The sequence below is a fragment of the Puma concolor genome, chromosome D1, assembly GCF_028749965.1.
Source record: "Puma concolor isolate L17-30 chromosome D1, mPumCon1.1.hap2, whole genome shotgun sequence".
Lineage (NCBI taxonomy): Eukaryota > Metazoa > Chordata > Mammalia > Carnivora > Felidae > Puma > Puma concolor.
In genome coordinates this window covers 8806996-8831609 of record NC_141676.1, presented here as the reverse complement: position 1 = coordinate 8831609, position 24614 = coordinate 8806996, and the positions used below count along the sequence as shown (strand labels likewise).

At 45.9% G+C, this 24614-nt stretch overlaps 2 protein-coding genes across 7 annotated transcripts; one reads left to right on the top strand and one right to left on the bottom strand.

Moving 5' to 3' along the window:
* Positions 1 to 881: 881 nt before the first annotated feature.
* On the top strand, positions 882 to 8766 carry TTC9C (tetratricopeptide repeat domain 9C). Of its 5 annotated transcripts, none has more exons than XM_086677152.1 (4): positions 882 to 987; positions 1546 to 1840; positions 4795 to 4977; positions 7116 to 8766. In XM_086677152.1, exons 2-4 carry the CDS (start codon positions 1603 to 1605, stop codon positions 7208 to 7210), a joined length of 516 nt encoding a protein of 171 aa, XP_086533278.1. In that variant the 5' UTR covers positions 882 to 987; positions 1546 to 1602; the 3' UTR covers positions 7211 to 8766. The 5 variants fall into 5 exon arrangements, with proteins under 5 accessions (XP_086533278.1, XP_086533277.1, XP_086533275.1 ...); XM_086677151.1 differs by having other exon boundaries at positions 942 to 1070; XM_086677149.1 differs by lacking the exon at positions 882 to 987 and adding an exon at positions 1233 to 1411.
* Positions 8767 to 14165: 5399 nt separating this feature from the next.
* On the bottom strand, positions 14166 to 16792 carry ZBTB3 (zinc finger and BTB domain containing 3). 2 transcript variants are annotated; one of them, XM_086677148.1, is made up of 2 exons: positions 16520 to 16792; positions 14166 to 16047 (listed from the first exon to the last, which is right to left on the bottom strand). In XM_086677148.1, exon 2 carries the CDS (start codon positions 15994 to 15996, stop codon positions 14449 to 14451), a length of 1548 nt encoding a protein of 515 aa, XP_086533274.1. In that variant the 5' UTR covers positions 15997 to 16047; positions 16520 to 16792; the 3' UTR covers positions 14166 to 14448. The 2 variants fall into 2 exon arrangements, with proteins under 2 accessions (XP_086533274.1, XP_025771479.2); XM_025915694.2 differs by lacking the exon at positions 16520 to 16792 and adding an exon at positions 16346 to 16509.
* Positions 16793 to 24614: the final 7822 nt, after the last annotated feature.

The following is a 24614-nucleotide window of genomic DNA, read 5'->3' as shown; positions in this document are numbered from 1 at the left end:
GCACGAAGGCCGCGCGCAGCCTCCGCTACGTAGTTTGTTTCTCTCTCTCCTCCCCTCCCCCTTTCGGCTCACTGAGCCCAAAACAACGCAGCGGGGAACAGCTTTCCTTCCTGCCCCCTCGGTTCCCCTGCCGCGGGCGGGCGCGCGCCGAGGACGACCGATTTCCCTCCCCTTACCTCCCGCCCCCTCTCACCCCTGGGCCAATCGCCGCCAGTGATTCCACCGCGCAGCCGCACCGGAGCCGGAGACGGGAAGGACTGGCTACGGCTCAAGTGCCTCGTAGCACGGCGGCGTGTGCGCGCCCGCCTTCCGTACTTCCAGCCACGGGCTCTGCGCAGACGCCCGGAGCTCCCTTCCTACACGCCCCTCCCACCCCGTCACCACCCTTACTCCCGTCTGGCTTCCGATCGAGCTGTCGTCTAAAGTCTTTCTTGCTAGTCTTTCTTCCCTACTGCCTATACGTCCCCCAGCTTCTTGAGAGTTTAAAAAAAAAAAAAAAAAGCCCAGGAGGGATGCTGTAGCGACTTGAAAGCCGCCTAGCAATTGTCTGTTTAGTAAACAAAGGGCTTCCTCAAACTAAGGAATACAGTGACACCCTCCCCCCCACCCCGGCCCTCTTCTCTGAATCCTTTAACTTATCTACCCAGCAACAGACGCCCGGACCTCGCCTTTTAGCTTTCTTATTGGCCAACTTGAATCGTCATCTGCAATTCTGATTGGTCATCCGTGATCGGCCGGATTCTTCCAATTGGCGAAGCTGACGGGAGATTTCCCCGCCGTCCCCCCCCACCCGCCCCGGGTTGATCTGCAGGGGGCTGTAGAGGCGGGGTCGCTTCTGCGGGATTATTTTTCCGGGGCCGCTTTTGATTGGACGGTGTGGCGCATTGCGCGCGACCCTTCAGATACCAAACTGCCGAGACGTCGGTCCCGGTCGTCTAAGTGCTTCCGCCCGTAAACCGAAGCCGAGGGGGAGACTTCCGTGCTTGGGTATTTGCAGAGGGCGAGGGGTTGGCCGCGGAGCTTGGTGGGCTTGTAACTGAGCTGCTCTGCGGCCGCGCCAGCTTAAGCCTGTGCGTTGGCTGCACAAACCACATTCAGCTCGGTCCCCAGCTTCTGATACCGACATAAACAAATGCTTATTTAATACGCGCAAAAAAAGACCAGGAGTAGTGGCAAGCCCCGTAGACCTCTTTTAGCAGTTGTCCCCGCCTATTCCCTTCCACTTCCGGGTCAAGAAGGTGTGTCCAAGAGAAAGGAGGAAGCAAATTCCGCCGGCATTCCCACGCCTGCCACAGTTCCTTAGTCCGGCCCTTCCTTTTTCGGGAGGGTCTCTTCACCCCGGAGTCTCCTCTTTATGAAATCACTTAATCTCTGGCTTTGCTGTTCCCACATCCTCTCCCTGATTAGTCCTGTACGTTTAAAGATTGAAAAGTACTACAGAGAAGAGACAAGTAAAACTCATTACCGGGGGGCGTCCTGGAGAAGGCTAATTTCCTGCCTTCTTAAATCGGCTATCTAAATCAGTTGTTTTGCTCCCATCTCCAGAGCTTCAATTGCTCTTTCGCGTCCCAATTCCACAAGAGCTCTGGGCGACAAAGAGTTATGGAGAAGCGCCTGCAGGAGGCTCAACTGTACAAGGAGAAAGGGAACCAACGTTACCGAGAAGGGAAGTACCGAGATGCTGTAAGTAGGTACCATCGAGCTCTGCTTCAGCTGCGGGGTCTGGATCCAAGTCTGCCCTCCCCGATACCTAATCTAGGACCTCAGGGCCCGGCCCTCACACCTGAACAAGAGAACATACTGCACACCACCCAGACAGACTGCTACAACAATCTAGCTGGTAAGAACAGGGCTGAAGGGTGGGTAGAGTATCAGGGCAGGCACATGAAAATCTGTGAACATTAGGGAAAAGCACGGGTGTGCTTTCTGCTGTCATGTACTTACTCTGCCATGAATTGAAATACATTTCCAATCTATGGGCCTCTAAATGAGTTTCTATAGAGCCATGCTTCTCAAACTTAACCTGGAGAGTTGGTTAACTCAGCCCCACCCGTAGAGATTCTGATTCAGTGGAGCTGAGTGGGAGAGGCACTACCGATTTGCATTTCTAACAAATTTCCAGGTGATGCTGATAGGTTTAGGGAATTTTGCACGCTCTAGAAAAAACACTGAACTTATGTTTAGGGCATTGTTTCTTTAATATTTATAATAGAGGAAAGAAGGCATTTGCTCCAGCGGGTGGTGTGAGACATTATTAGAAGTTTGGACAGCTTTTCTTCGTTTTTCTCCTTCCTTTAAATCAGTTCTTGGATAACTAGGACCTCCCATCTCCATATGAACTTGGGTGAAGAGATGGATGCCAGAATCTGTATCACTAGGATTGATCTACTAAAAGAAAGGAGACTTCGTATAGGTCTGTTCTATGGCAGGCAAAATAATCATGGAGCTAATTAAATTATTTTGGAGTATATTAAAGCATTCTAATGACCCCAGCTGAGGCTATGGAAATTATTAGGGTTAGTTTTTATACTTCGTAATGGTTGTTTAAAAGTGATTTTTTTTTTTTTTTTTTTTTTTTTTTTTTACTACAGTAGTTTTCCGCTATGGTTTGGTGAAAATCTAGCTTTTTTACAGTGTGAGTCCAGTGCTACTCTCAGATTCAGGTAACAATAGTAATTATGGTAGCTAATGTTTCAATTCATTAAGTTCAATTACTTATTGGGTACTAAGGATATAGGAGTATAATAAGGTAAAGAGTGCTGCTCTCTTGGAACATATATTCAAGTAAGGGAGATGGACAATTAACAAAGGTAACATACATATTATATCGGAAGATGGCAAGTGCTGTGGAAAGGAATAAAGCGGATGGGCACGGTGAGTGCCACAGGCATGGGAATGTTCCCTTTTAAAGAGAGTGATCAGCCAGTGTCTTCACTCTCCAGGTGGACCTGAAGTCAAAGCCTATGGCTTAGCCATCCACAGAGCGTCCACTTGGGAGTGCTTGGGAGATGCTCCATAAAGAACTTACTGGATTAGCCATTTTCACTTATTGAGTGCCTGTAACACGTGGGGCAGTTTATGTACAGTATCTCTCATCTTCAAATTCTACAAGATACTTGTGATTATCCCCATTTTACCGATAAGGTAATGAGATCGGCTCGCTGCCGAAAATCCTCCAATGGCATTTCATGAGACTTAGGGAAAAAAACCCGAACTCTGACCCTCACCTTCAGGGCCTGACATGGTCTGGCTCCTCCAATACACGGAATTTGCAAAACACATTTCTACCTTCCAGCTTTATAGAATTTCTTCTTTCTCAGCTAGAATGCCCCGTCCCTTGAATGACCCTTGTCATTCAGATCTTGGGTCAAAAGTCACTTTCTTTGAGAGGCTTCTGTAATCAAGCGTGACTCTGGCTTCATTCACTTCATCCCAATACAGTTCTGTTTTTTTGTTTTTTGGGGTTTTTTTTTTTTTTTTTTTCAAAGCAATTTAGAAAATCCATTTGTTTATTGCGTACTCCTTCTACTTGGGGACTCGGATTCGAGTGGTGTTTACTCATCGAGAAGTCTGTCTTGTTCCTCTTACCCATTGCTCCTAGCTCTCCCTAGCCTGTGGTCGGTGCTGCAGAACCAGTTGTCAGATAATGAATGAAGCTACAGTAATGGGTTAGTTGAGTATAAACCATATGACCACTTGGTGGGGATGTTGCAGAAGGGATGCAGACATAAGCCCAGGCCCTTTAATGTCCTCGGAAGCCCTGATTCTCCTTTCTTCTCAGCACCATGATTAAATAATACTGTGTTTAATTCCTACAGTCATGAAATAGGGAGCACGTTTCCCTTCTTAATTATAGAAAGGCTGAGCATTGTCTCCTAAACAGATTTGGATTTCAAAGTCCCATTATGTAATCCAAGGGAATAGTGAAGTAATATATCATCATTTTTAATGATGGGGACACCTAGGTGGCTCAGTCGGTTGGGCGTCTGACTTCGGCTCAGGTCATCATCTTGCAGTCTGTGGGTTCGCGCCCTGCGTTAGGCTCTGTGCTGACAGCTCAGAGCCTGGAGCCTGCTTCGGATTCTGTGTCTCCCTCTCTCTCTGCCCCTCCCCTGCTCATGCTCTGTCTCTCTGTCTCAAAAATAAATAAAAACATTTAAAAAATTTTTTTAAAAATGACGATTTGGGAATTAGAGAGTCCTTGGTTCAAATTTCTTATTCCACCCAGAAGCTGCAGGATCTTTGACAAGTTCCTTTACGTCTCTGAGCCTTAATTTCTTTGTCCACTAAATGGAGATAGTGACACTTAACCAATTTCGTAGCGTGGATGGGAAGATTAAATGAGATAAAGCACAAAGCACCGTGCTGCTATTTCCTCACACAATTGATGGCAGCCATTGTTGTTTGTAAAGCTGCAGTGTGATAATTGTGGTTAGATGGAGGGCTCAAGATGGAGAGCCTTGGGTAGAAGAGAAACAGAGAAGAAGAATTTTAAATAAATTTTAAAGTATGTTCCTGTCAGTTTTATAGCTGGGCCTAACCCACCAGTAGGCACATAATAAGCGTTCAGTAGATATTAAAGTTGATTAGAAGGCATGTAAAGCTTTTGTTCACTGTTGCATCCCCAGTGCCTAGAAGAAAGTCTGGCACATGGTAGACCTTTGGATGTATTAGTTGGGTGAGTGAATGTTGTTGGTATTGTCCTCTGTTTGATGCAGCCTTGAGTTGGCCACTAGAACTTCATGTAATAAGTCCCTCTTTGCTCTTCTGTCTTCTTTTCATTTGGCCTGTTAGCCTGTCTCCTTCAGATGGAGCCAGTAAACTACGAACGAGTGAAAGAATACAGTCAGAAAGTCCTGGAACGACAGCCTGATAATGCCAAGGCCTTGTATCGGGCTGGAGTGGCCTTTTTTCATCTGCAGGACTATGACCAGGCTCAGCACTACCTCCTGGCTGCCGTCAATAGGCAGCCAAAAGGTGAGAGAGAAGGGGACCGAAGTGGTAAGGACAAAGGAAATTGTCTTGCTGAGGTGGTATCGGTGGAAGGGGGGATTTATTTTACTTTTTTCAATTTACTGAATTTTTAAAAAGTTTATTTATTTTGCGAGAGAGCGAGCGAGCACATGCATGCACACGAACAGGGTACAGGGCAGAGAGAGGGGGAAGGAGAAGGAGAATCCCAAGCGGGCTCCACGCTGTTAGTGCAGAGCTCGATGCGGGGCTCGATCTCATGAACTGTGAGATGATGACCTGAGCCAAAATCAAGAGCCGGGTGCTTAACTGACTGAGCCACCCAGGCGCCCCTTGAAATTTTTTCGACTAGGTAATAATATATTCATATAGTTCAAAATTCAAAAAGTCTGAAGAGGTGTTTGAGAAACTGGCCTTCTTCTATTCCTGTATTCTTGCCTCCACAAGAAAGCAATATTATACACCCTCCAGAAGTATTATGCTTCAACAGGCATACACACCATCTCCCTTCCTTCCCCCGGTGAAAGAGATTGTAAAGCATTGTTTTTCAAGTTTCTGTTCCGAGATTGTAACTGAAATAGGATCTGTATTCCAATCAGTATACTTGCTGATCCTCCTTTCTGCCAGTTCCCCAGCTGGGTCTGGCCTTTGCTTTAGCTATGATTTTATTCTTTTAGCTCCACTAAGCCCAGGTATGACCCAGAAAAGGGGCAGGCCTACCTAGAGAGAATTTGAGACTTGGTACTTGTTTCCAAGGCAGAGATACCGCGAAGCGGGTAACAGACTCACTCCTGTGTTGGTGGTTCAGCACTGAAAATTATCTCCCATTTTGCATTCTGGCTCAGAGTGGCTACTAGATGCTAGAGGTAGAGGGTCCCCCAGGGTAACGATGCAGCAAAAATTCTCTAAATGATTGGGGGAGGGGGAGACACCTGGCTAGCTCAGTCGGTGGAGCAGGTGACTCTTGATCTCAGGGATGTGGGTTTCGAGCCCCCATGGTGGGTGTAGAGATTACTTAAAAATAAAACCTTTAAAGTCTTTAAAATCAAAATGAAACAAATGAATGGGAAAGCCACTGTGAATTAATAAAGACATAAAACATGAGGCATTTGTTCGTGTCTCTTACCTTCAAGTACATAGATGAACTGCACCCATGTAGAGTATTTTAGAGGCTCTGCTGTAACAATAACTGTTTCTTCAAGCTCTTTTTCATTATCAGATTAAGAACCAGCCAGCCCTGACTGTACAGAGATTTTTCTCCCTGGACAGAGATTTTTTTTTTTTTTTTAATTCAAAGTGGTATTAATGAATGAGATTGACTGTTGCAAAGAATAGTTGTAATCTATTCAGATCTTAGAAAGATTTTTAAAATCAGAAGTATGTGTGGGGTTGGGGAGATGGCAGCAGGGTAGGACGACCCTAGGCTCGCCTCGTCCCACGAATGCAGCTAGAGAACTATCAAATCATCCTTAATACCCCAGAAATCAACCTGAGGCCTGGCAGAACAAACCCCGCAACTAAAGATAGAGAAGAGGTCACATCGAAGAAGGGCCAAAATAGCATTTAAAGTCATATACCCATGCTTATGTGTATTTCTTCACAGGAAGATTCCCGGACTTTGGAGAGTAAAAAATACTCTGCATGTTTTATAGATAGGAACAAACTTATTTTCCCAGAGAATATATTCTGATACTTACAGAATCAGTAATAAGCTCAAATGATTCCAGATTCAGAAATCTGGTTCTCCTCAAACCCACTTTCTATAGGAAGTCCCTTGAAAGATTGGAGTCTTGATTCAAAATAATAGTGCTGGTTTTTATCGTTTATTTGGAATGTCCTTTGCGGTTATCTCTGATCTATTTTTGTAAAATAACCTCATCCCTAAAGTGGGGGGTAAAAATGCTAACTTGATTAAACCAGTGACAGTAACTTGGTATTTTCCCTAAGTATTCATAATCAGTATGTTTGTTTTGAACATTTTAAAGGGACTTGTTTATTATTTTTATCCACGCCTAAAAAATATCTGACTCTATAAAAGTCAGAAGTTGTGGCGGGGAAAGAAGTGTGTGAACAATCCTTTCCTACCACAAGGTGTGATCATGTTCTAACTATGTCTCTAATTGCCTCCTTTGCCCTATTCTAAGACGCCAATGTCCGGCGGTACCTCCAGCTAACTCAGTCGGAACTCAGTAGCTACCATCAGAAGGAGAAGCAGCTGTACCTGGGCATGTTTGGTTAACAAAGAAGAAAGACGCTCCTCTACTTGAACTTAGGTGAACCATTAAAGACCCATCGAGGGGAAACCTGAGCCTCAGCAAGAGAAATTAACCCCATACCTCTGACCCACGTGGATTTCTGTTTTCTTTCTAGCTCTGCACAAACTCTCTGGCACTTAAGCAGGCTGTGTCTTTTTTTTGCCTGTCCATCTACGTATTTGTATAGCTTTCCATATGTGATATTCTTGGAGATGTTTGCTTTGAGAAATACAATCAGCTATATGTGAAATGATCCTGTCTATGGCATAGATTTTAACGATAGATGTTGTTAGATGTGTCCATATACAGAGGAAAAAGCTCATAAGGATGAAATCATGATCACAAAGTTTTTTCTTTGGTTCCTCAGCTTCCCAAAGCCAAAGTTACATAGGCCACAACCCGGGAAATATATTTTTTTGTGAAAATAGACAATTACAAGTTGGACCCACATGACTTAAACGACTTGAAATTAACCATTTTGATTAAATCAAATTCCTTATGTACATTCAGACCTCCCCCCCACAAAAGTATCTGGTTCCTATTTTTTCTGGTGATAATTTCTAGTCCCTGGTATTGTTCATACTCAGAACATTCATACAATATGCTTATTTATTTTTTTCATTAAACTCTTCTATCTTAAAACCTTGAGTCAAGCATTTAGGTATTTAATAATTCTTCAGCCTCGTGCCAAAAAACCCCCCAAAACCTAAGTAAACATTTTCTTTTTTAACAGGTGCATATCTATAGTATGCTCATTTCTCTAAAAAAAAGGGTGGGGCGGAGTGGACAGGTTGCTGTGTCTTCTTGAAACAATACCATGAAAGAGCAGGATAAAAACATCAGTCTGTTCTTTCCCCGTCACCTTGTATTATGCAAAAGCTCAGTTCCTTACAGAGGAGGGAAATGAGGAAGAGTTCTCCTTCCCTAGTGCTTAAGCTCCCCATGGAACTTTCTGGAAGTTTTGTCAGTGCAGGCTGTGGACCTGGTACAGTCATGTCTCCGTAGGAGGTTCCATCAACCAGGAGATCCTTTGCCATTTTGTGCGCTTGTTGTGAATAATGTTCACAATGTATACTGCCTCTACCTTTATGAGTAGAGGTAGTAAGCATGTGTCACTAGCCATTACATAAGGACAGATTTCAGAAAGAACAATAAAAACAATCCCAAGTCCTCTGTATTGCCAAGTGTGCATGAGTTTTCCATTTATCAGTAATGCCCCCTCCCGATGAGCCAGGCTCTGCTGTGTCTCCCATACCCCTTAAATAATACAACTTACAATAAAAAGCTTTTCTACCAAATAATCTTGTGAGTCTAAGGAAAGAACTAACAAAAATAGAATATTTCATTCCTTTCCCAGGCTGCTTACATTTCTAAGCCTAGGTTGTTGACAAAATTATGTCATGGTTGCATGTTTGCTTTGGGCAAGTTTTGCTGATTTTCTTCTCTTTGTTTGTTTTTTTTTTTTTTTTCCCCAAAGACTAAGCTATCTTCTGCATCAATGAGGAAAAAATAAAACTGATAATTCAAAAATTGTATTTTAGATCAGGCAGTATTCCTTCATTTGTATGTAGATAATGGACTGACCTATATTTTATTTCCTGAGTTTAAGCCTACTCCCTTGCAATTAAAAAAAAAAGCATTTAAAAACTGAAAAAAATAACAAAATAAAAACATATTTTAGGAATGTATTGCACTGATCCTTTTATTAGCACTGTTAAGAGACAAAGTGGTCAGGCTTGCATTTCATTCTTCATTTTGAAGGCCAGCTTCCAATGGAGATGTTAATGAACAGGAAAGTGGACAAAGATAGGCAGCCAGATGTGGGTGTGGAGGAGGTCTGGCAAGCCCACATCCTGAAGGAAACAGCCAGAGGGCACCTAAATGTCAGTACTCAGAAGTTTCTGGAGGAGGAGGGTGCTCACCTTACCAGTCCTTAATGGATTCCATGCAGAATTTCAGGGTGTGATTGAAGAGAAAGCATTGTAGATGTGAAGGTCCATACTTTGGCACATAACGGACAGTTGAGAGCAGTGTCTCCCGAACTCCTACCCACTACCTTTACAATTTTGCCAAAACCACATACTACCTATACTATTGTTTTCAGTATTTAAATATATATTTTTAAAGAAAACTTGGGACAGGAGAACATGTTAACCATACCAAGGGGGTTTACTCAGCAAACTGTAGACTGTGAAACTGGGAAGACAAGTAACCCAGTTCCTTCAATAAACAAATTACAGGGAAAAGGAGAGAGGCACTTACAGATTAAAAGAGGCTTTGGGGTACCTGGTTGAGTGTCTGACTCTTGATTGTGTATCAGCTCATGATCCCAGGGTCATGAGATCAAGCCCCATGTCAGCCTCTGTACTAAGCATGGAGCCTGCTTAAGATTCTCACTCCTGGGGTGCCTGGGTGGCTCAGTCGGTTGAGTGTGGGACTCTCGATTTCAGCTCAGGTCATTCTCAGTTTCTGGGATCGAGTCCCATGTAGGGCTCTGCCACTAACAGCATGGAGCCTGCTTGAGATTCTCCCACTCTCTGCCCCTCCCCTGCTCATGTGCACGTTCTTACACTCTCAAAATAAATAAACTTAAAAAAAAAAAAAAGATTCTCTCTCTCACTGTCCCTCTCCCCCCACTACCGCTCCTGTGCGCACTTACTCTCTCTAAAATTAAAAACCAAAACAAGGCTTAAGGGGCATCTGGCTGGCTCAGTCAGAAAGGCATGTGACTCTTGATTTTGGGGTCAAGCCCCACGTTAGGTGTAGAAATTACTTAAAAATGAAAATCTTAGGTGCCTGGGTGGCTCAGTTGGTTAAGCATCCAAGTCGATTTTGGCTCAAGTCATGATTTCGTGGTTCGTGAGCTGGAGCCCTGAGTCAGGCTCCGCACTATGGAGCCTGCTTGGAATTCTCTCATTCCTCTGCCCCTCACACACACACACGTTTTCTTCCTCTCAAAATAAACTGAATAAACTTAAAAAAACAAAAACAAGAAAAACCTTTAAAAAGAATATTGAAATAAATTTTTTAAAAAAGGCTTAAGAGACATCAAATAAATGTGACTCTACTTTGGATTGTGGTTTGAAAACAAAACGAAGTTTATGAGATGGGGTGCCTGACTGGCTCAGTTGTTGGAGTGTATGACTCTAGATCTCAGGGTTGTGGGTTTGAGCCCCATGTTGGGTGTAGAGATGACTTGAAGTCTTTAAATAAGTAAGTGAATAAATAAAAGGTTATGAGACAATCAGAGAAATTTGAATAAAAATTGTTGGGAGTGAGGGGTGCCTGGTCAGCTCAGTTGGTGGAATGTGTGACTCTTTTTTTTTTTTTTTTTTTTTTTTAAATTTTTTTTTTTCAAAGTTTATTTATTTTTGGGACAAGAGAGAGACAGAGCATGAACGGGGGAGGGGCAGAGAGAGAGGGAGACACAGAATCGGAAACAGGCTCCAGGCTCTGAGCCATCAGCCCAGAGCCTGACGCGGGGCTCGAACTCACGGACCGCGAGATCGTGACCTGGTTGAAGTCGGACGCTTAACCGACTGCGCCACCCAGGCGCCCCGGAATGTGTGACTCTTGATCTTGGCTCATGAGTTCAAGCCCCATGTTGGGCATAGAGCTTACTGGGGGAAAGAAAAGAATTATTGTCAGGGAGAGGAAAAAAAAAGAATTATTGTCAGTTTTGTTGAATATGATTAATGGTATTTGGTCTTTTTTTTTTCCAAGGGTTCTTATAGAGATGCACACTGAAATTGCTTACTAATAATTGGGGAGGGGACTTAGGAACACTTGCTATCATTTGCCAAAGGAAAAAAACCCCACAAAAGTAAATATATTTTACAGTAAAAATAGTACATGACCAGGTAAATCATCTTTGGAAACATTGGCTTTGGAGAAATTAAAATTGAAATCCAGGGGCACTTGGCTGGTTCGGTCGGTAGAGCCTGTGACTCTTGATCTCAGCGTTGAGTTTGAGCTCCATATTGGGCATAGAGTTTACTTAAAAACAAATAAAGTCGGGGCACCTGGGTGGCTCAGTTGGTTAAGCGTCCGACTTCAGCTCAGGTCATGATCTCACAGTCTGTGAGTTCCAGCCCCGCGTCGGGTTCTGTGCTGACAGCTCAGAGCCTGGAGCCTGCTTCGGATTCTGTGTCTCCCTCTCTCTCTGCCCCTCCCCTGCTCATGCTCTGTCTCTCTCTGTCTCAAAAATAAATAAAAATATTAAACAAAGTCAAAATCCAATGCAAAGGACTGAAATGGTGACTTTTGTGAAGCTAAGCTTGGCCAAAAATGTCCAGTGATTGAAGAGGCAATAGACGGCAAGTGAAACCATACACTTATAAAATTGCCAGTCAAGAAAAGAATTGAAATCCTAAATTAGAAATATATATCTCTAAAGCTGGAGAGCAAAGGGTGGTTGAAAACCTAAGTCAGCTTATAGCTCAGAAACAAAGAACTCCTCAGGGTGAAACTTTTAATAGGTGGAGCCTGGCCCATACCCTCCTCAAATGAGGCTGATTTGGGCTCAGTAGAAGGCAGCGTTATCCAACAACTAGGGCTGTCCGATAATAGACTAGGTTTCCTTTGGGGATGGCAAGTTCTTTTTAAAAGCTATTTAAGTAATCTCTACACCCAAGGTGGGCCTTGAACTCACGACCTGGAGATCAAGAGTCACAAGCTCTACCAATTGAGCCAGACAGGTGCCCCGAGTTCTTTTTCAAGCAGGGGTGTCACAACCGGCAAAAGGAGGATCCATTGTTGGACCAGAGGTTAGATGAGCTCACCTGTGGTTCCTTGAATCCATGGTCGAGACCATGGAGAGGAGTGGAAATGAGAAAATTCTCTATTGGTCCCACCTCTACAGACCGGCAGAAACTGTTCCTGGCGTCCAGCAGATAAAGTGAGACAAAAGACAACTGTGGCCTTTTGTGTTGGCTGCTGCTTTGAACATCTTGCAGATTCCTAATTGCCATGGCCAATGAAAAATGCATCTCATGCTGGGAACCGAAAGCAAATACTCCCTCTTGAGGAGAATCTCACCAAGTAACAGATCCTTTTTTAGTTAGGTAGAACACATGGCTGAGATAGTAACAATGGTTTATGTTCTCAAGACTGTCTGGAGAAGGTCTGTACATTATATACACATGCAGACACAGATATTATGCCTTGCTTTTAGGAAATGATGTTCTGAGACAGCTGATTTTTTTCTCTATGTCTCTCCATATATAATCATATATGTATAATTTTTATATAATTCACATGCCATAAAATGTACCCTTTTAAAGGCAACTCATTGTTTTCAGGCATTTTGATTTGATATTGTTCTAGGAAAGACTTTGGAAAAGGTGCTCCACTTAGAGTAACTTACGGGGTGTGCATGTAGATCTTGCATTGTTACAACAAGAAGCCGAGGTAGGAATGTATTTGCACAAATAAAATTAGCCCCTTGGAAGACAAACTAAGAAGTTATTCCAACACAAGGAAAGTGAAAGGCATAGAATTCATCCAGCCATGAAAACGTTAAGCATCAACGTTTGCGTCCCTTAATGCCCCAGAGAAGGAGCTTTTCTTTGGCCAAACCTCCTTCTTCTAACTCAAAAACAGTAGCTTGCTCGCAAGAGCAAGTGCTGGATATGACAGGCAAATCCAAAAAGAAAAGAAATGCAGAAAATTTACTCATTTTCATCTTTTCCTAAATTTTCCTTCCTGCTTTTTTGCATTCAGTTGCTTATGTGCAGAACAGAGGAGGGTTTTTCGGGAGCCCTCTTACCCCATGGCCCTACTCTTCATACACACCGGGGTAGGCCCTTCTCTTACATTCCCAGAACTCCCAGAACCCACATCAACACCCCAGGCTCCTTATTTCTTTGCTGTCTTTACTGCCAGTAACGAACTGCCTGTGTGACCCCAGCTGAGTAATCTGACTTCTCTAGGCTGTCCTCGTGCTTTCTAGGTGAGGGAGTTGGACCAGAGGAATGATAAGATTCTCTCTCCGGAGTATCTTGCTTTTAGTTTTTCCCAAGCGCCCATCCTGTCCATACCACAGGCCCTCCACCTGCCCCACAAGCCCACCACCCTGGAGCTTCGTGCTTTCTGCCTTTCAGTTCCCCATCTTCAGAGACCTCAATTCATATTACGACACACAGGCAAGAATTTCAAGTAATGGATACAGTATTTGTTGTTGAAACAGTCAGCCAAAGACTTTCTATGTTGGAAGTAGAGGTAAAGTGGTAAGGGAGCAAAGCCAAACACTTAAGAGGACAAAAGAGAAAACTAGCTCTTGGTTAACTGTCTTCAACCATGTTCTAACTCAGCGCCGTGTGCATGGCATTTGAAGCCATGCCTCAAATTCTGCTTGCCCCTTAACTTGCCCTGTGACCTTGAACAAGTTAACTTTGATTTTTGAGTCTCAAGTCGGGGCGCCTGGGTGGCTCAGTCAATTAAGCGTCCAACTTCTGCTCAGGGCATGATCTCGTGGTCCATGAGTTCGAGCCCCACATTGGGCTCTGTGCTGACAGTTCTGAGCCTAGAGCCTGCTTCAGATTTGTGTCTCCCTCTCTCTCTGTCCCTCCCCCCCCCAAAAATAAACAAATATTGAGTCCCAAGCGTCCTTGTCTGTGGAAGAAGGGAGGCGGGGGAGGGGGTGCTAACACCTCGTAAAATTGTTGACAACTGAGTATTTTTATGAAGTCCTCAATACAGCCCAGGACACAGGAGCTCAACTACAATAACCCATCATCCTGTAAGAGTCCCTAATTAGCACACTTCTCCTAAGTCAAGTCTATGTTGTCCTTTGCGCATCTCACTTTTTCCCCCATAAGCATCCTGACTCCTACCCCAGGTACAGATATCAGATTCCTAAAAGATCCACAGGAAAGTTACGAAAGAATCAGGAGGCATGCGGGTTTGGGGAATAAACCAGCCAACACCAGTTCAAAGAGATACTTTCACAGCTAGCTTTATGGTCCGGGATGCAGGGTGAGAAGTGATTACACCTCAGCAAAATTCCCAGTGCCCTTGGAGAAGGGCGCATTGAGTCGCAATGCCCCATAAAGTCCTGCTGCCTGGCTGGGGAAAGGAAAAGTGGGAGGAATCCTAAGCCCAGGGCACAACGTTCCTTCTGCTCCCTGCACAACCCACCCCTCGCAGGGGAAATCAGAGGCTTCCAACCTGTGCTGCCCCCTGATGATGGCAAGAGCAGGCCTAGCCTCAGCTCCCGCTGATGTCAGTTTTTGGGGCCAAGTACAAAATCTTTGGGTGGCCCTCCACCACCGCCGTCCTGTCTGTCTGCTGTGGGGGAGCCATGCAGGGGCTGCACCCCCAGAAGGGGGCCAGCCTCTGGATCCGGTTTGCTGCGTTTGGCCAGGTCCTCATTGTGAGCCTTGCGGATGTGGCGGTATAGGTCCCCTGACTGTGTGTAGCTGCGCAGGCAGTAGCGGCACTCATAGGGTCGCTCGCGTGTGTGCACGGTGGCGTGGCGCCGGAGTGTGTAAGAACAAGAGAAGGTCTTCCCACATGTCTTGCAAGTGGGCACATCCTCCGTGAAAACTCCAAAACTTCCCGGGGTTGCTTCATACTCAGAAGGCAGGTAAAGTGGCTCATGCAGGGCCGGGGGGGCGGGCAGGGGTGAGGTCACCAGTCCTCGGTGATACTGCCCTGGACCTGGCAGCAAATGGTAGGGCAGATGAGGATCTGGGGGCAGGAAGTGGTCACTTGGTCCCACCTCCTCCAGTCCTGCCCTGGGCTCCTCAAAAGTCTCTGGCTGAGGGGGCTGTGCGCCAAACATGGCTCCTCCAGGAGGGAAGAACCCCTCAGGACCCTGAGGCGTTTCCTCTGACACGTCAGGCTCCTCATCCGAAATCACAATAGCTTCCACTTTCACCTGGACCAGCTCAGCTTCGGCTGGTGCTGGAGCCTGGGATGGAGCTGGGGCTGGGGTTGGGGCTGGAGCTGGAGGATAGAAGCCTTGCAATGGCGCTCCAGCACCCCTTGGTTCCACCATCCTCAGACTCTCGGTACCCACATCAAGGGGAGCCAGCGGCTCCACTGAAACTGCTGGAAGGCCAGAAGAGAAGTAGTTTGCAGGAATGGTCTCTGTGGAGCTACTAGGGCTGGCAAGGGAGACATCAGCCACTGGTGGAGGGGGGGGGCGTAGATGTGGCAGGTCAACCTCCACGCCAGGCTGTGTCGTGTCTGCCCCACCGGACACTGGTGGCTCATCTGGAGGACAGACAGTTGGTGAGGGAGCTGCAGGGCCCTTCCATTCCCCTTTGCCCCAGTGGCCTGATGTCTCAGCAGATGCCAGTGAAGGCTGGGGGCCGCGGGAGGGGTTGGACAAAAACTCCAAACTAGGGGGCTGTGAGTTGGTTTCCTCCTCCTTCTTGGTACTGTCTGCCTCTGCCAGGGCCCGGGCTTGCAGCCGCCGCTTACACACTTTAACGATGTCATTCATGTGCAAGTAGCTGGCAGCTGCCAGCACATCCTCCACGGGGGTATCCCCCCTCAGGGCCAGCTGGCCAGCATACATAAAATCCAGAAGCAGCCCAAAGGCTGGGGCTGTGACAATCTCATTGTGGATGCACACCAGATCCCTCTTGTCCAGTTCCCGCTCCTTGTAGAAAAGCTGGAAGAATGGGCTGCAGGAGGCCAGCACAGCCCGATGGGCCAAGAAATGGGTGCTACCCACCATTACGGTGCAGTCACAAAGGAAACCCTGGGACCGCTGCTCTCGGAGGCTCTGCAGCAGCTGCTGGCTGTGTTCTGGGAACTCCATAGCACCCCACGGATGGAAAAGGACCCTAGAAAGGTCCCCACCAGTGGCTCCCTGGGAAGAAAGGACAGTAAGTTAGGGCAGGTAACCTCCCCAGCAACCTTAACGTCAATCCTGAGCCATCACTTGCCACTCCAAAGCCTCTGGCAACACCTTCCTGACCCCAAGACGCCCGCGGGAATCGCTACCCTTGTTTCTCCTAGGTCACACCCGGGGGGGGGGGGGAGGGGGGGGGTCTCCTTTTAGCTCCGCCCCCTCGGCCCAACCTTAGCAGCAGGCCCCGCCCCCGTTCGCAAAGGCACCGCCCCGGAAGTCCCGCCCCCTAACCAGCCTCCGCTTCCTCGATGCCCACCCGGCGGCTTCCAGCAGCTCCTCCAACTAGGAGTCTCTTTTGCTTCCAGGCCTTCCCGGGAGATGCCTCCACGCCCCACTCCAGGAACTCCCCTGAGCCTCTCTGTCTCTCGCATTCCAGGAGCTAAGAAGTCCTAGGGTGGGAACTAGCAGAGAAAGCTGATCCTTCACCCACCAGCGAGCAGCCACCGGCGAACTCCGCCCCTTCCCACCTTCTCAGTTTTAATTGGCTCAAATTTGCCTTCCCTCGGCACGGATTGGCTCATTGTCCACTGACCATCCCCCCGCTCTGACTGGCGTCTGCAAGTGGGTGCTGGTGGCCGTCGCTCAGGCAGCTAGGCTCAGGATTGGTTGGCGCTCCTGTCCTAAACTTTTCCTCTTCGTCCCGCCTTCTTTGCCTCAGAGACCTCTTGATTGGCTGAGCTTCTCCCATCTACCTGAGGCAACAGGAGGGCGGGGACCGGCTCCATGGAGATGAGCGCGACGCCCTCTGGGCGGGGCGCGAGGCCCGACACCCCGCTGAGTGTTGTGCTCAGGGCAATGGGGAAAGGGAGAACCAAGGAGCTGGTGTAGTACCCAGGGGGCCTGCCTCCTGACCGGGCTCTGCCATAACGGTGGGCATTAGCTACGTCTCTCCGAACTGCAGGTGTCTCTTGAAAGTCCCTTCTATCCTCAAAAAAATGATAAGATGCCTTTTTGCTCCACTACCCCCAATCTGATGGTTCCAGGCTCCTGGCTCAGTAATGATGGTGTCTGAGAACTGGCAGCTGCACCAATGCTTAGCCTGATCTCTAGTCAATTTACAATTAAGAGTAATTAGATTGCCTTTCTCTGTGTCTGGAGCAGCCTGGGAGGTGCTGATGGAAGGGAGGGAGTGGGCTCAAGGCCTTAAATTTTCCAGTACAGGAGAAAAAAAGAGTGTGGTTAGTTTTGTTTTGTTTTGTTTTGTTTTGTTTTGTTTTGTTAAGTAGGCTCTATGCCCCACGTAGGACCTGAACTCAGGACACTGAGATCAAGAGTCGCATGCTCCACCAACTGAGCCAACCAGTTGTCCCCAAAGCGTGATTACTTCTGAAGAAATTTTTTGAGGGTACTTAGGCAACCAGAAGAAAGGGCTATAGGTTGGGAGGCAATGATACCTGACTCTTCTCTGACTAGGGCAATGTGTTTACAGGGTTACCATGGTCACCACCACACTAAGCGTCTTTGTTCTGTAGCTAAGCCCTCCAATGAGACAGAACCAGAATTAGGGACATTCATCAACCTTTCATCCTTGTACTAAAGACCTGTGGGCCATACTGGCCTCAGCTTAAACCCCATCTTTTCAAGATACCCTTCCAAGCCATACAATATTGTATAGGAATTAAAACTAACATGAGCAACATTTTCATTTTATAAAAAATATCTATATTTTCAAAACCCAAAACATGCAGTAATAATAGTAACATTGTTTTATATTTTCCCAATTTTCTTTAATGTCTTGTAGACAGATGGATTCTCACATCTGCTTGTGTTTTCAAGCTATTATGAGATATTGTTTTGATTATGTGAAGAAAATTTGACCTCACACAAGTATGAATGCATGGAATTTCCATTGCCCGTGGTGAGGAGTTTGTATTTTATTCTGAGTGTAACGGGAAGCCATTGATGAGTTTTAAGCAGAGGAGTGTTCTGATATTCTAGTTTTCATTTATTTTCTCTTTTTTTTTTCATTTCATTTCTTTTTTTTTTTTTTTTAAATAGGATTCACACCCAGCACAGAGCCCAATGAGGGGCTTGAACCCACTACCGTTAGATCAAGATCTGAGCTGAGATAGAGTCAAATGCTCGGGGCACCTGGATGGCTCAGTTGGTTGGACGTCTGACCTTGGCTCAGGTCATGCTCTTGCATTCCGTGAGTTTGAGCCCCAAGTCAGGGTCTGTGCTGACAGCTCCAAGCCTGGAGCCTGCTTCAGATTCTGTGTCTCCCTCTCTCTCTGCCCCTCCCCCACTCATGCCCTGTCTCTCCCTCTCTCTCTCTCTCTCTCTTTCTCTCTCTCCTTCAAAAATAAATAAACATTAAAAAAATTTTTTTAAAAGTCAAATGCTTAATCAACCAAGCCACCCAGGTGCCCCATGATTCTAGTTTTTAGAGGCTTATCCTGGCTATTCTGTGAAGTAGGGGATCAAAGTGGGAGCAGGGAGGAAGATGTGGAAATGGTCCCATAGGTGATGATGATGGTGCCCTGACAAAGGTAGTGGTGGTGTAGAAATGCTGGGTCAACAGATTTTGCTAAAATGAGGGTAGGAAATTAAGGACAAGTAAAAAAAGGAATGGGGGCACCTGGGTGACTCAGTCAGTTAAGTTTTGGACTCTTGATTTCGGCTCAGGTCGTGATCTCATGGTCGTGGGATCAAGTCCCCAGCTGAGCCCTTCATTGAGCCCCGCGTTGGGCTCCACACTGGGCATGGAGCCTACTTAAGATTTTCTTTCTCCCTCTCCCTCTGACTCTCTCCCCTGTTCACACACTCTGAAAGGAAGGAAGGAAGGAAGGAAGGAAGGAAGGAAGGAAGGAAGGAAGGAAGGAAGGGAGGAAGAAAGAAAGAAAAAGGAGACAAGGATAGCCAGAATTTTGGCATGAGCAATAGTGTGGTTGACAGAACCATTTGCCTAGAGGAGAGAGAGACAATGGGAAACCGAGAGTTCTGCTTCCTCTTAGCCAGTTAGACTTGTGAGCCTGAAGATCAGGGGTAATTTTGGGTCTGGAGATACATGTTTGGAATATCATCAACATACAGATGTTATTTAAAACCAAAGGACTAAAGGGATTATCCCTTGTATGGTAGAGGACTGGTAGAGTTACTAAGCAGTAAAGAACATAGGCTGGGAAGCTTAAGCAATCCTGTTTCTACAGGTTCAGAAGAGATCAAACTGAAGGTGAGTCAGAGTTTGGGCACAAAGACTGAATGCTTGCCACACTGGGGTATTGCCATGCATACTGGACCTAGATTTTCTTAAATTTTTTTTTCTTAAGTAAGATATGCCTGGGGTGCCTGGGTGGCTGAGTCAGTTAAACATCTGATCCTTGATCTCAGCTCAGGTCTTGATCTCAGGGTTGTGGCACAGAAGGAAGAGCCCAGAACCTGGAAGAGGGGCAGCTGGGATGGATGATCCTTGCTTAGAGATTGCCCTCCAGCAGGACCTGGGTCTTGTGTTTGTTTTTAGGAAACAGGTGACAGACATCATCGTCTCTAAAAAGAGATAGCAAAAGGTAACTGAAATAATCCTCCAATAGACTTTCTTTGTGTGCCAAATCTCAATACAGCTGATTGTTCTCCACTGCTGTTTTCTCTTTCTATTCTAGCTTGTCTCTGACCTCGAAGCTTTGGAAGTAAAGGGAGCAGGGCTTGGGGAAAATTCATCATGGCCAACCCATGCCTGGGGAGCTCAGAGAGATAGGAATAGGTTCATTGTGAGATGAGGTTCAATCAACCCATATTTTAAAACTCCGGTATCTGCAGAGTGCCATTTGAGTGCTAGAGACTTCCTCACTGATGCAACATAGATACGTACATGGGTGCAGGGACAGACCAGGCACAGCCACTCACTGCTGACAAAATCCAAAGGCAGATAAACTTGTGGTAGGGAAACCAGCATCTGGGAAGTCAGTGGATTAGCATCTCAAAGACTATCTCCAAAGCATGGAAAACATTCCCATGTTTATAAGAGGAGAATTCAGGGCAAAGGTGGGTGGGTGGGTAGGCAGTGAAGATCAAGTCTTGGAGTCAGTCATGGGCGGGGTTTGGCTTGCTTGGGACACTACTTATTGCTTGAGGGGGGTAATTTTGGAGTCCTTCAAGGGATGCTTTGCCTTCAGGGTCTTTCCCTAGAGCCCAGAGACAAGCTGGCATGAAAAAGCCAACTGGAAAGTTTGAGGTCAAAATGGAGGCAGCCAATGCCATCTTTTATGGGTTCTAAGAAGGGGAGTGACATGATTAGACTTGATTTTTGAATACATCACCGTGGACAAATAAGCACATAAAAAGATGCTGAACATCTTTAGTCATTAGGGAAATAGAAATTAAAACCACAGTGAGATACTACCACACAGTTACTAGAATAGCTAAATGAACAAAGCCTATTGACAATACCAAATGCTGGTGAGGCTATCAGAGCAACTGGAATTCGTATACCTGCTTATGCAATTATGATTTAATATTTTACCATACCACGCAGACACAGTACGTCAAGAGCAATGATAATAGTAAACTGTGGTGAAATAATGAGGAAGAAGAGATGAGTTGTTGTTTTTTTAAGATTCTGTTTTTTTAATTTAATTTTTTAAAGTAATCTGTGTACCCAATCTGGGGCTCAAACACGCAACCCTGCGATCAAGAGTCACATGTTCTACCAAATTAACCAGCCAGGCACCCCAGGAAGTGGTGAGCTTTAAGTATCTATTTCTTTTCTTTTTTTTTTTTTTTTTACATTTATTTATTTATTTTTGAGAGACAGAGCACAAGTGGTGGATGGGCAGAGACAGAAGGAGACACAGAATCCGAAGCAGGCTCTAGGCTCCGAGCTGTCAGCACAGAGCCCGATGCGGGGCTCAAACTCACAAACCGCGAGATCATGACCTGAGCCAAAGTCAGGTGCTCAACTGACTGAGCCACCCAGGCGCCCCAGTATCTATTTGTTTTTAAAGAGCGTTAGGACCTCAACACCTGGGGTGGCTCAGTTGGTTAAGCATCCGACTCTGACTCAGGTCATGATCTCACAGTTTATGAGTTCAAGCTTGGAGCCAGCTTCAGATTCTGTGTCTCCCTCTCTCTCTCTCTGCCCCTCCGCCAGCTCACACTCTGTCTCTCTCTCTCTCTGAAAAATAAACATTAAAAAAATAAATAAATAAAGAGGGTGAGGACCTTTTTTAAAGAAAAGTTTTTATTTAGGGGTGCCTGGGTGGCTCAGTCGGTTGAGTGTCTGACTTTTGATCTCGGCTCAGGTCATTGATGAAGTTTTGGGGTGATGGGGGGTTCATGGGGTCTGGAGCCGATGACCAAGAAAGAATTCTTGAAGATGTCTTTGGTGCAAAAATGATGATGCTGTTAAAGCACGGGGACAGGACCTGTGGGCAGGAAGAGGTGCACTGTAAGTGTCGGGGTGGGGGGGGATCTTTTAAGGAGTTGGGGGAGATAAAGTCCAGAGGGAGTTTCCAAGGAGATTTTCACATACTAAAGACTTACTGAAGGCCTAGTCAAGGCCTACTGTCAAGCTAAGGTTGTTTTTCTTTCTGGTAAAGCATTAATATTAAGCATTAACATTAAGACAGTAGGGAGTTCCTAGACTTTAGGCTGTTGATGAGATTGCCTTTTTCTGGTAAACTGGTGAAGACTCTTATCCAGTTTAACCATTTGTTTTTGTCCTTTCCTGTTTGGGGGTAGTTGGGAGTGTCCAAGGAATATCACCCATATCCCATGAGGAGGTGGGGGGTGCTGTTAGCCTGCATTTTGTCCTCAGCTTGCCCCACGCTCCTTTATCAGTCATGATCTCACAGTTCATGAGTTCGAGCCCCATATCCAGCTCCGCACTGTCAGCGAGGAGCCTGCTTGGGATTCTCTCCCTCCCACCCCCGTCCCTCCCCTATGTACTCTCTTTCTAAAAAGTAAATAAATAAACTTAAAAATTAAAAAAAAGTTTCTATTTATTTTGAGAGAGAGTACAAAGTGAGAGAGGGGCAGGAAGAGAGGGGAGGAGAGAGAGAGAGAGAGAGAGAGAGAGAGAGAGAGAGAGAGAGAATCCCAAGCAGGCTCCACACCAATGCACGGTTTGAACTCACAAATCTCAAGATCATGACCTAAGCCGAAGTCAGATGCTTAACCCACTGAGCATCCAAGTGCCCCTAGTTTTAAGTATCTGTTAAGAATTCTGACTCTGATTACAATGTGTTCCCGCCCCCCCCCCCCCAGCGCGCGCGCACACACACACACACACACACACACACACACACACACACACACACATCAAGTAATTCTCAGACACGGGCTGAATGTCCTACAACTCAACTTAATTCTGAATCTATCTACTTGGCAATAGTATCGGGTTCCACAGGTTAAGAGCTCAGTCTTGTACGAGTGCTCCCTCTCCCCCGCCCCCAACTTTAGATGCCAATTGAAAGTCTAGGTTGTCACGCATGCTTCTCATCTACTAGCTATAGATGGGAGGTTATAAAGAACCTTTGGTGCAGGTGGGTTGGAGAGATGCTGGTCCTTATCCCACCTAGTTGAAAAGTGAATCTCGCAGACAGCAGAGAGTGAGCAAAGTGATAGGGTTTATTGAGGGAAAGTACAAAGCTCTCAGGAGTGAGAGGGATGCCGACTGGGTTGCTGGGTATGATTTTTGTCTCTGACTTTTTATTGGGACTTTATCAGGAACTAGATAACAGTTTGTGAGACTCTATTCATGACACCTAGCATGGGCGGATCTGGAATGCTTTTATCCCTTTTTCCTCCAAACCTGCACACAGCTATAGCATCCCACCCGCATATGCAACCAGGGCACTGTGGACACCACCAGGAGTAGGAGGGCCAAGGGCCACTATGGTGAGCCTTGAAGTCTAGGGCGGGGGTCCCTTGGTGGAGCCCTCCCAGCTGCAATCAGCCTCTCTTAGGGTCCCTCATCTGGCCGCGCCTACTGTTAACTCTTTCCCTACTCACCTTTTTGGGTTTGCTTAATTTGCTAGAGTGATTCACAGAACTCAAAGACACATTTCACTTACTAGATTACTGGTTTATTATAAAAGGGTGTATCACTCAGGAACAGCTAGTGAAAAAGCTGCACAGGGCAAGGTATGGAAAAGGTATGGGACTTCTTTTTTTTTTAATTTTTTTTTAAATTTTTTTTTTTCAACATTTATTTATTTTTGGGACAGAGAGAGACAGAGCATGAACGGGGGAGGGGCAGAGAGAGAGGGAGACACAGAATTGGAAACAGGCTCCAGGCTCTGAGCCATCAGCCCAGAGCCCGACGCGGGGCTCGAACTCACAGAGCTCGAACTCACAGAGCGTGAGATCGCGACCTGGCTGAAGTCGGACGCTTAACCGACTGCGCCACCCAGGCGCCCCAGGTATGGGACTTCTATACTCTCTCTTAGAGTGCTACCTTCCCCATATCTCCAGGTGTTCACCAACCCAGAAGCTCTCAGAAACCCATCCTTTTCGGTTTTTAGGAGGCTTCGTTATGCGCGCGCGTGTGCACACACACACACAGACACACACACACAGACACACACACACAGACACACACACAGACACACACACACACACACACACACACACACACACACACACACACTGGATTAAATCATTGGCCATAGGCCAAAGATTCAACCTCCAGCCCCTCTTCCTTCCCTGGAGGTCAGGGGGTTGAGAGTTCCAACCCTCCAGTCACGAGATTGGGTACCCCAGCAACCAGCCCCTGTTATAGAGGTGATTTTCAAATATCACCTCATTAACATAAACTTGGGTGTGATTGAAAAGGGTTTGTTATGAATATGGAGACACCTTCATCACTCTTACCCTTTAGGAAAAGGGTTTTAGGAGCTCTGCGCCAGGAACAGAGAAGACCACCTATGTTTTTCTTATTAGAAGTTACAGTATGACAGCTACCTTTGTTTTTTTTTCTAACTTTTTAAAAAGTTCATTTTGAGAGAGAGAGCACATGAGCATGAGTGGGGGAGGGGCAGATAGGGAGAGAGAAAGAATCCTAAGCAGGCTTCCCACTGTGGGTGTGGAGCCCGATGTGGGGCTCAAACCCATGAACCCTGAGATCATGACCTGAGCCAAAATCAAAAATCAGATGCTGAACAGACTGAGCCACCCAGGCGTGCCATGTTTTCTTTTCTAACTTTTTATTTGAACAATGTCAAACACACAAAAGTAGTACGAAAAATATAAGAAACCACTCTAACCCATCATCTGGCTTCAACAGTTATCAATATATTGCCAAACTTGTTTCATCTATACCTCTGCCTTTGTTTCTTTTTTTAGTATAATTCAGTTGATTGTATGTTATAATAATAAACATCATTAATTTTTTTCATTAAATGTTTAATAAAGGCTGTATTTAAAAACTGGCTTGCAAGTTTCCTGAAATATTAACAATTGGCACCTGGCTGGCTCAGGCGGTAAAGCATGGGACTCAACCTTGGGGTTGTAAGTTCCAGCCCCATGTTGGGTATAGAGATTACTTAAAAAAAAAAAAAAAAAAAAGGCTCTTGCAGCTGTTTCCAGCA

Excerpts from the sequence above, each read along its gene's own strand:
- TTC9C (XM_086677149.1), top strand. The coding sequence starts at position 1,355 with ATGAAATCACTTAATCTCTGGCTTTGCTGTTCCCACATCCTCTCCCTG. Across the intron at positions 1,841-4,794 it reads CTGCTACAACAATCTAGCTG|CCTGTCTCCTTCAGATGGAG; the intron begins GTAAGAACAGGG and ends TTGGCCTGTTAG. Across the intron at positions 4,978-7,115 it reads CGTCAATAGGCAGCCAAAAG|ACGCCAATGTCCGGCGGTAC; the intron begins GTGAGAGAGAAG and ends CCCTATTCTAAG.
- ZBTB3 (XM_086677148.1), bottom strand. The coding sequence starts at position 15,996 with ATGGAGTTCCCAGAACACAGCCAGCAGCTGCTGCAGAGCCTCCGAGAG.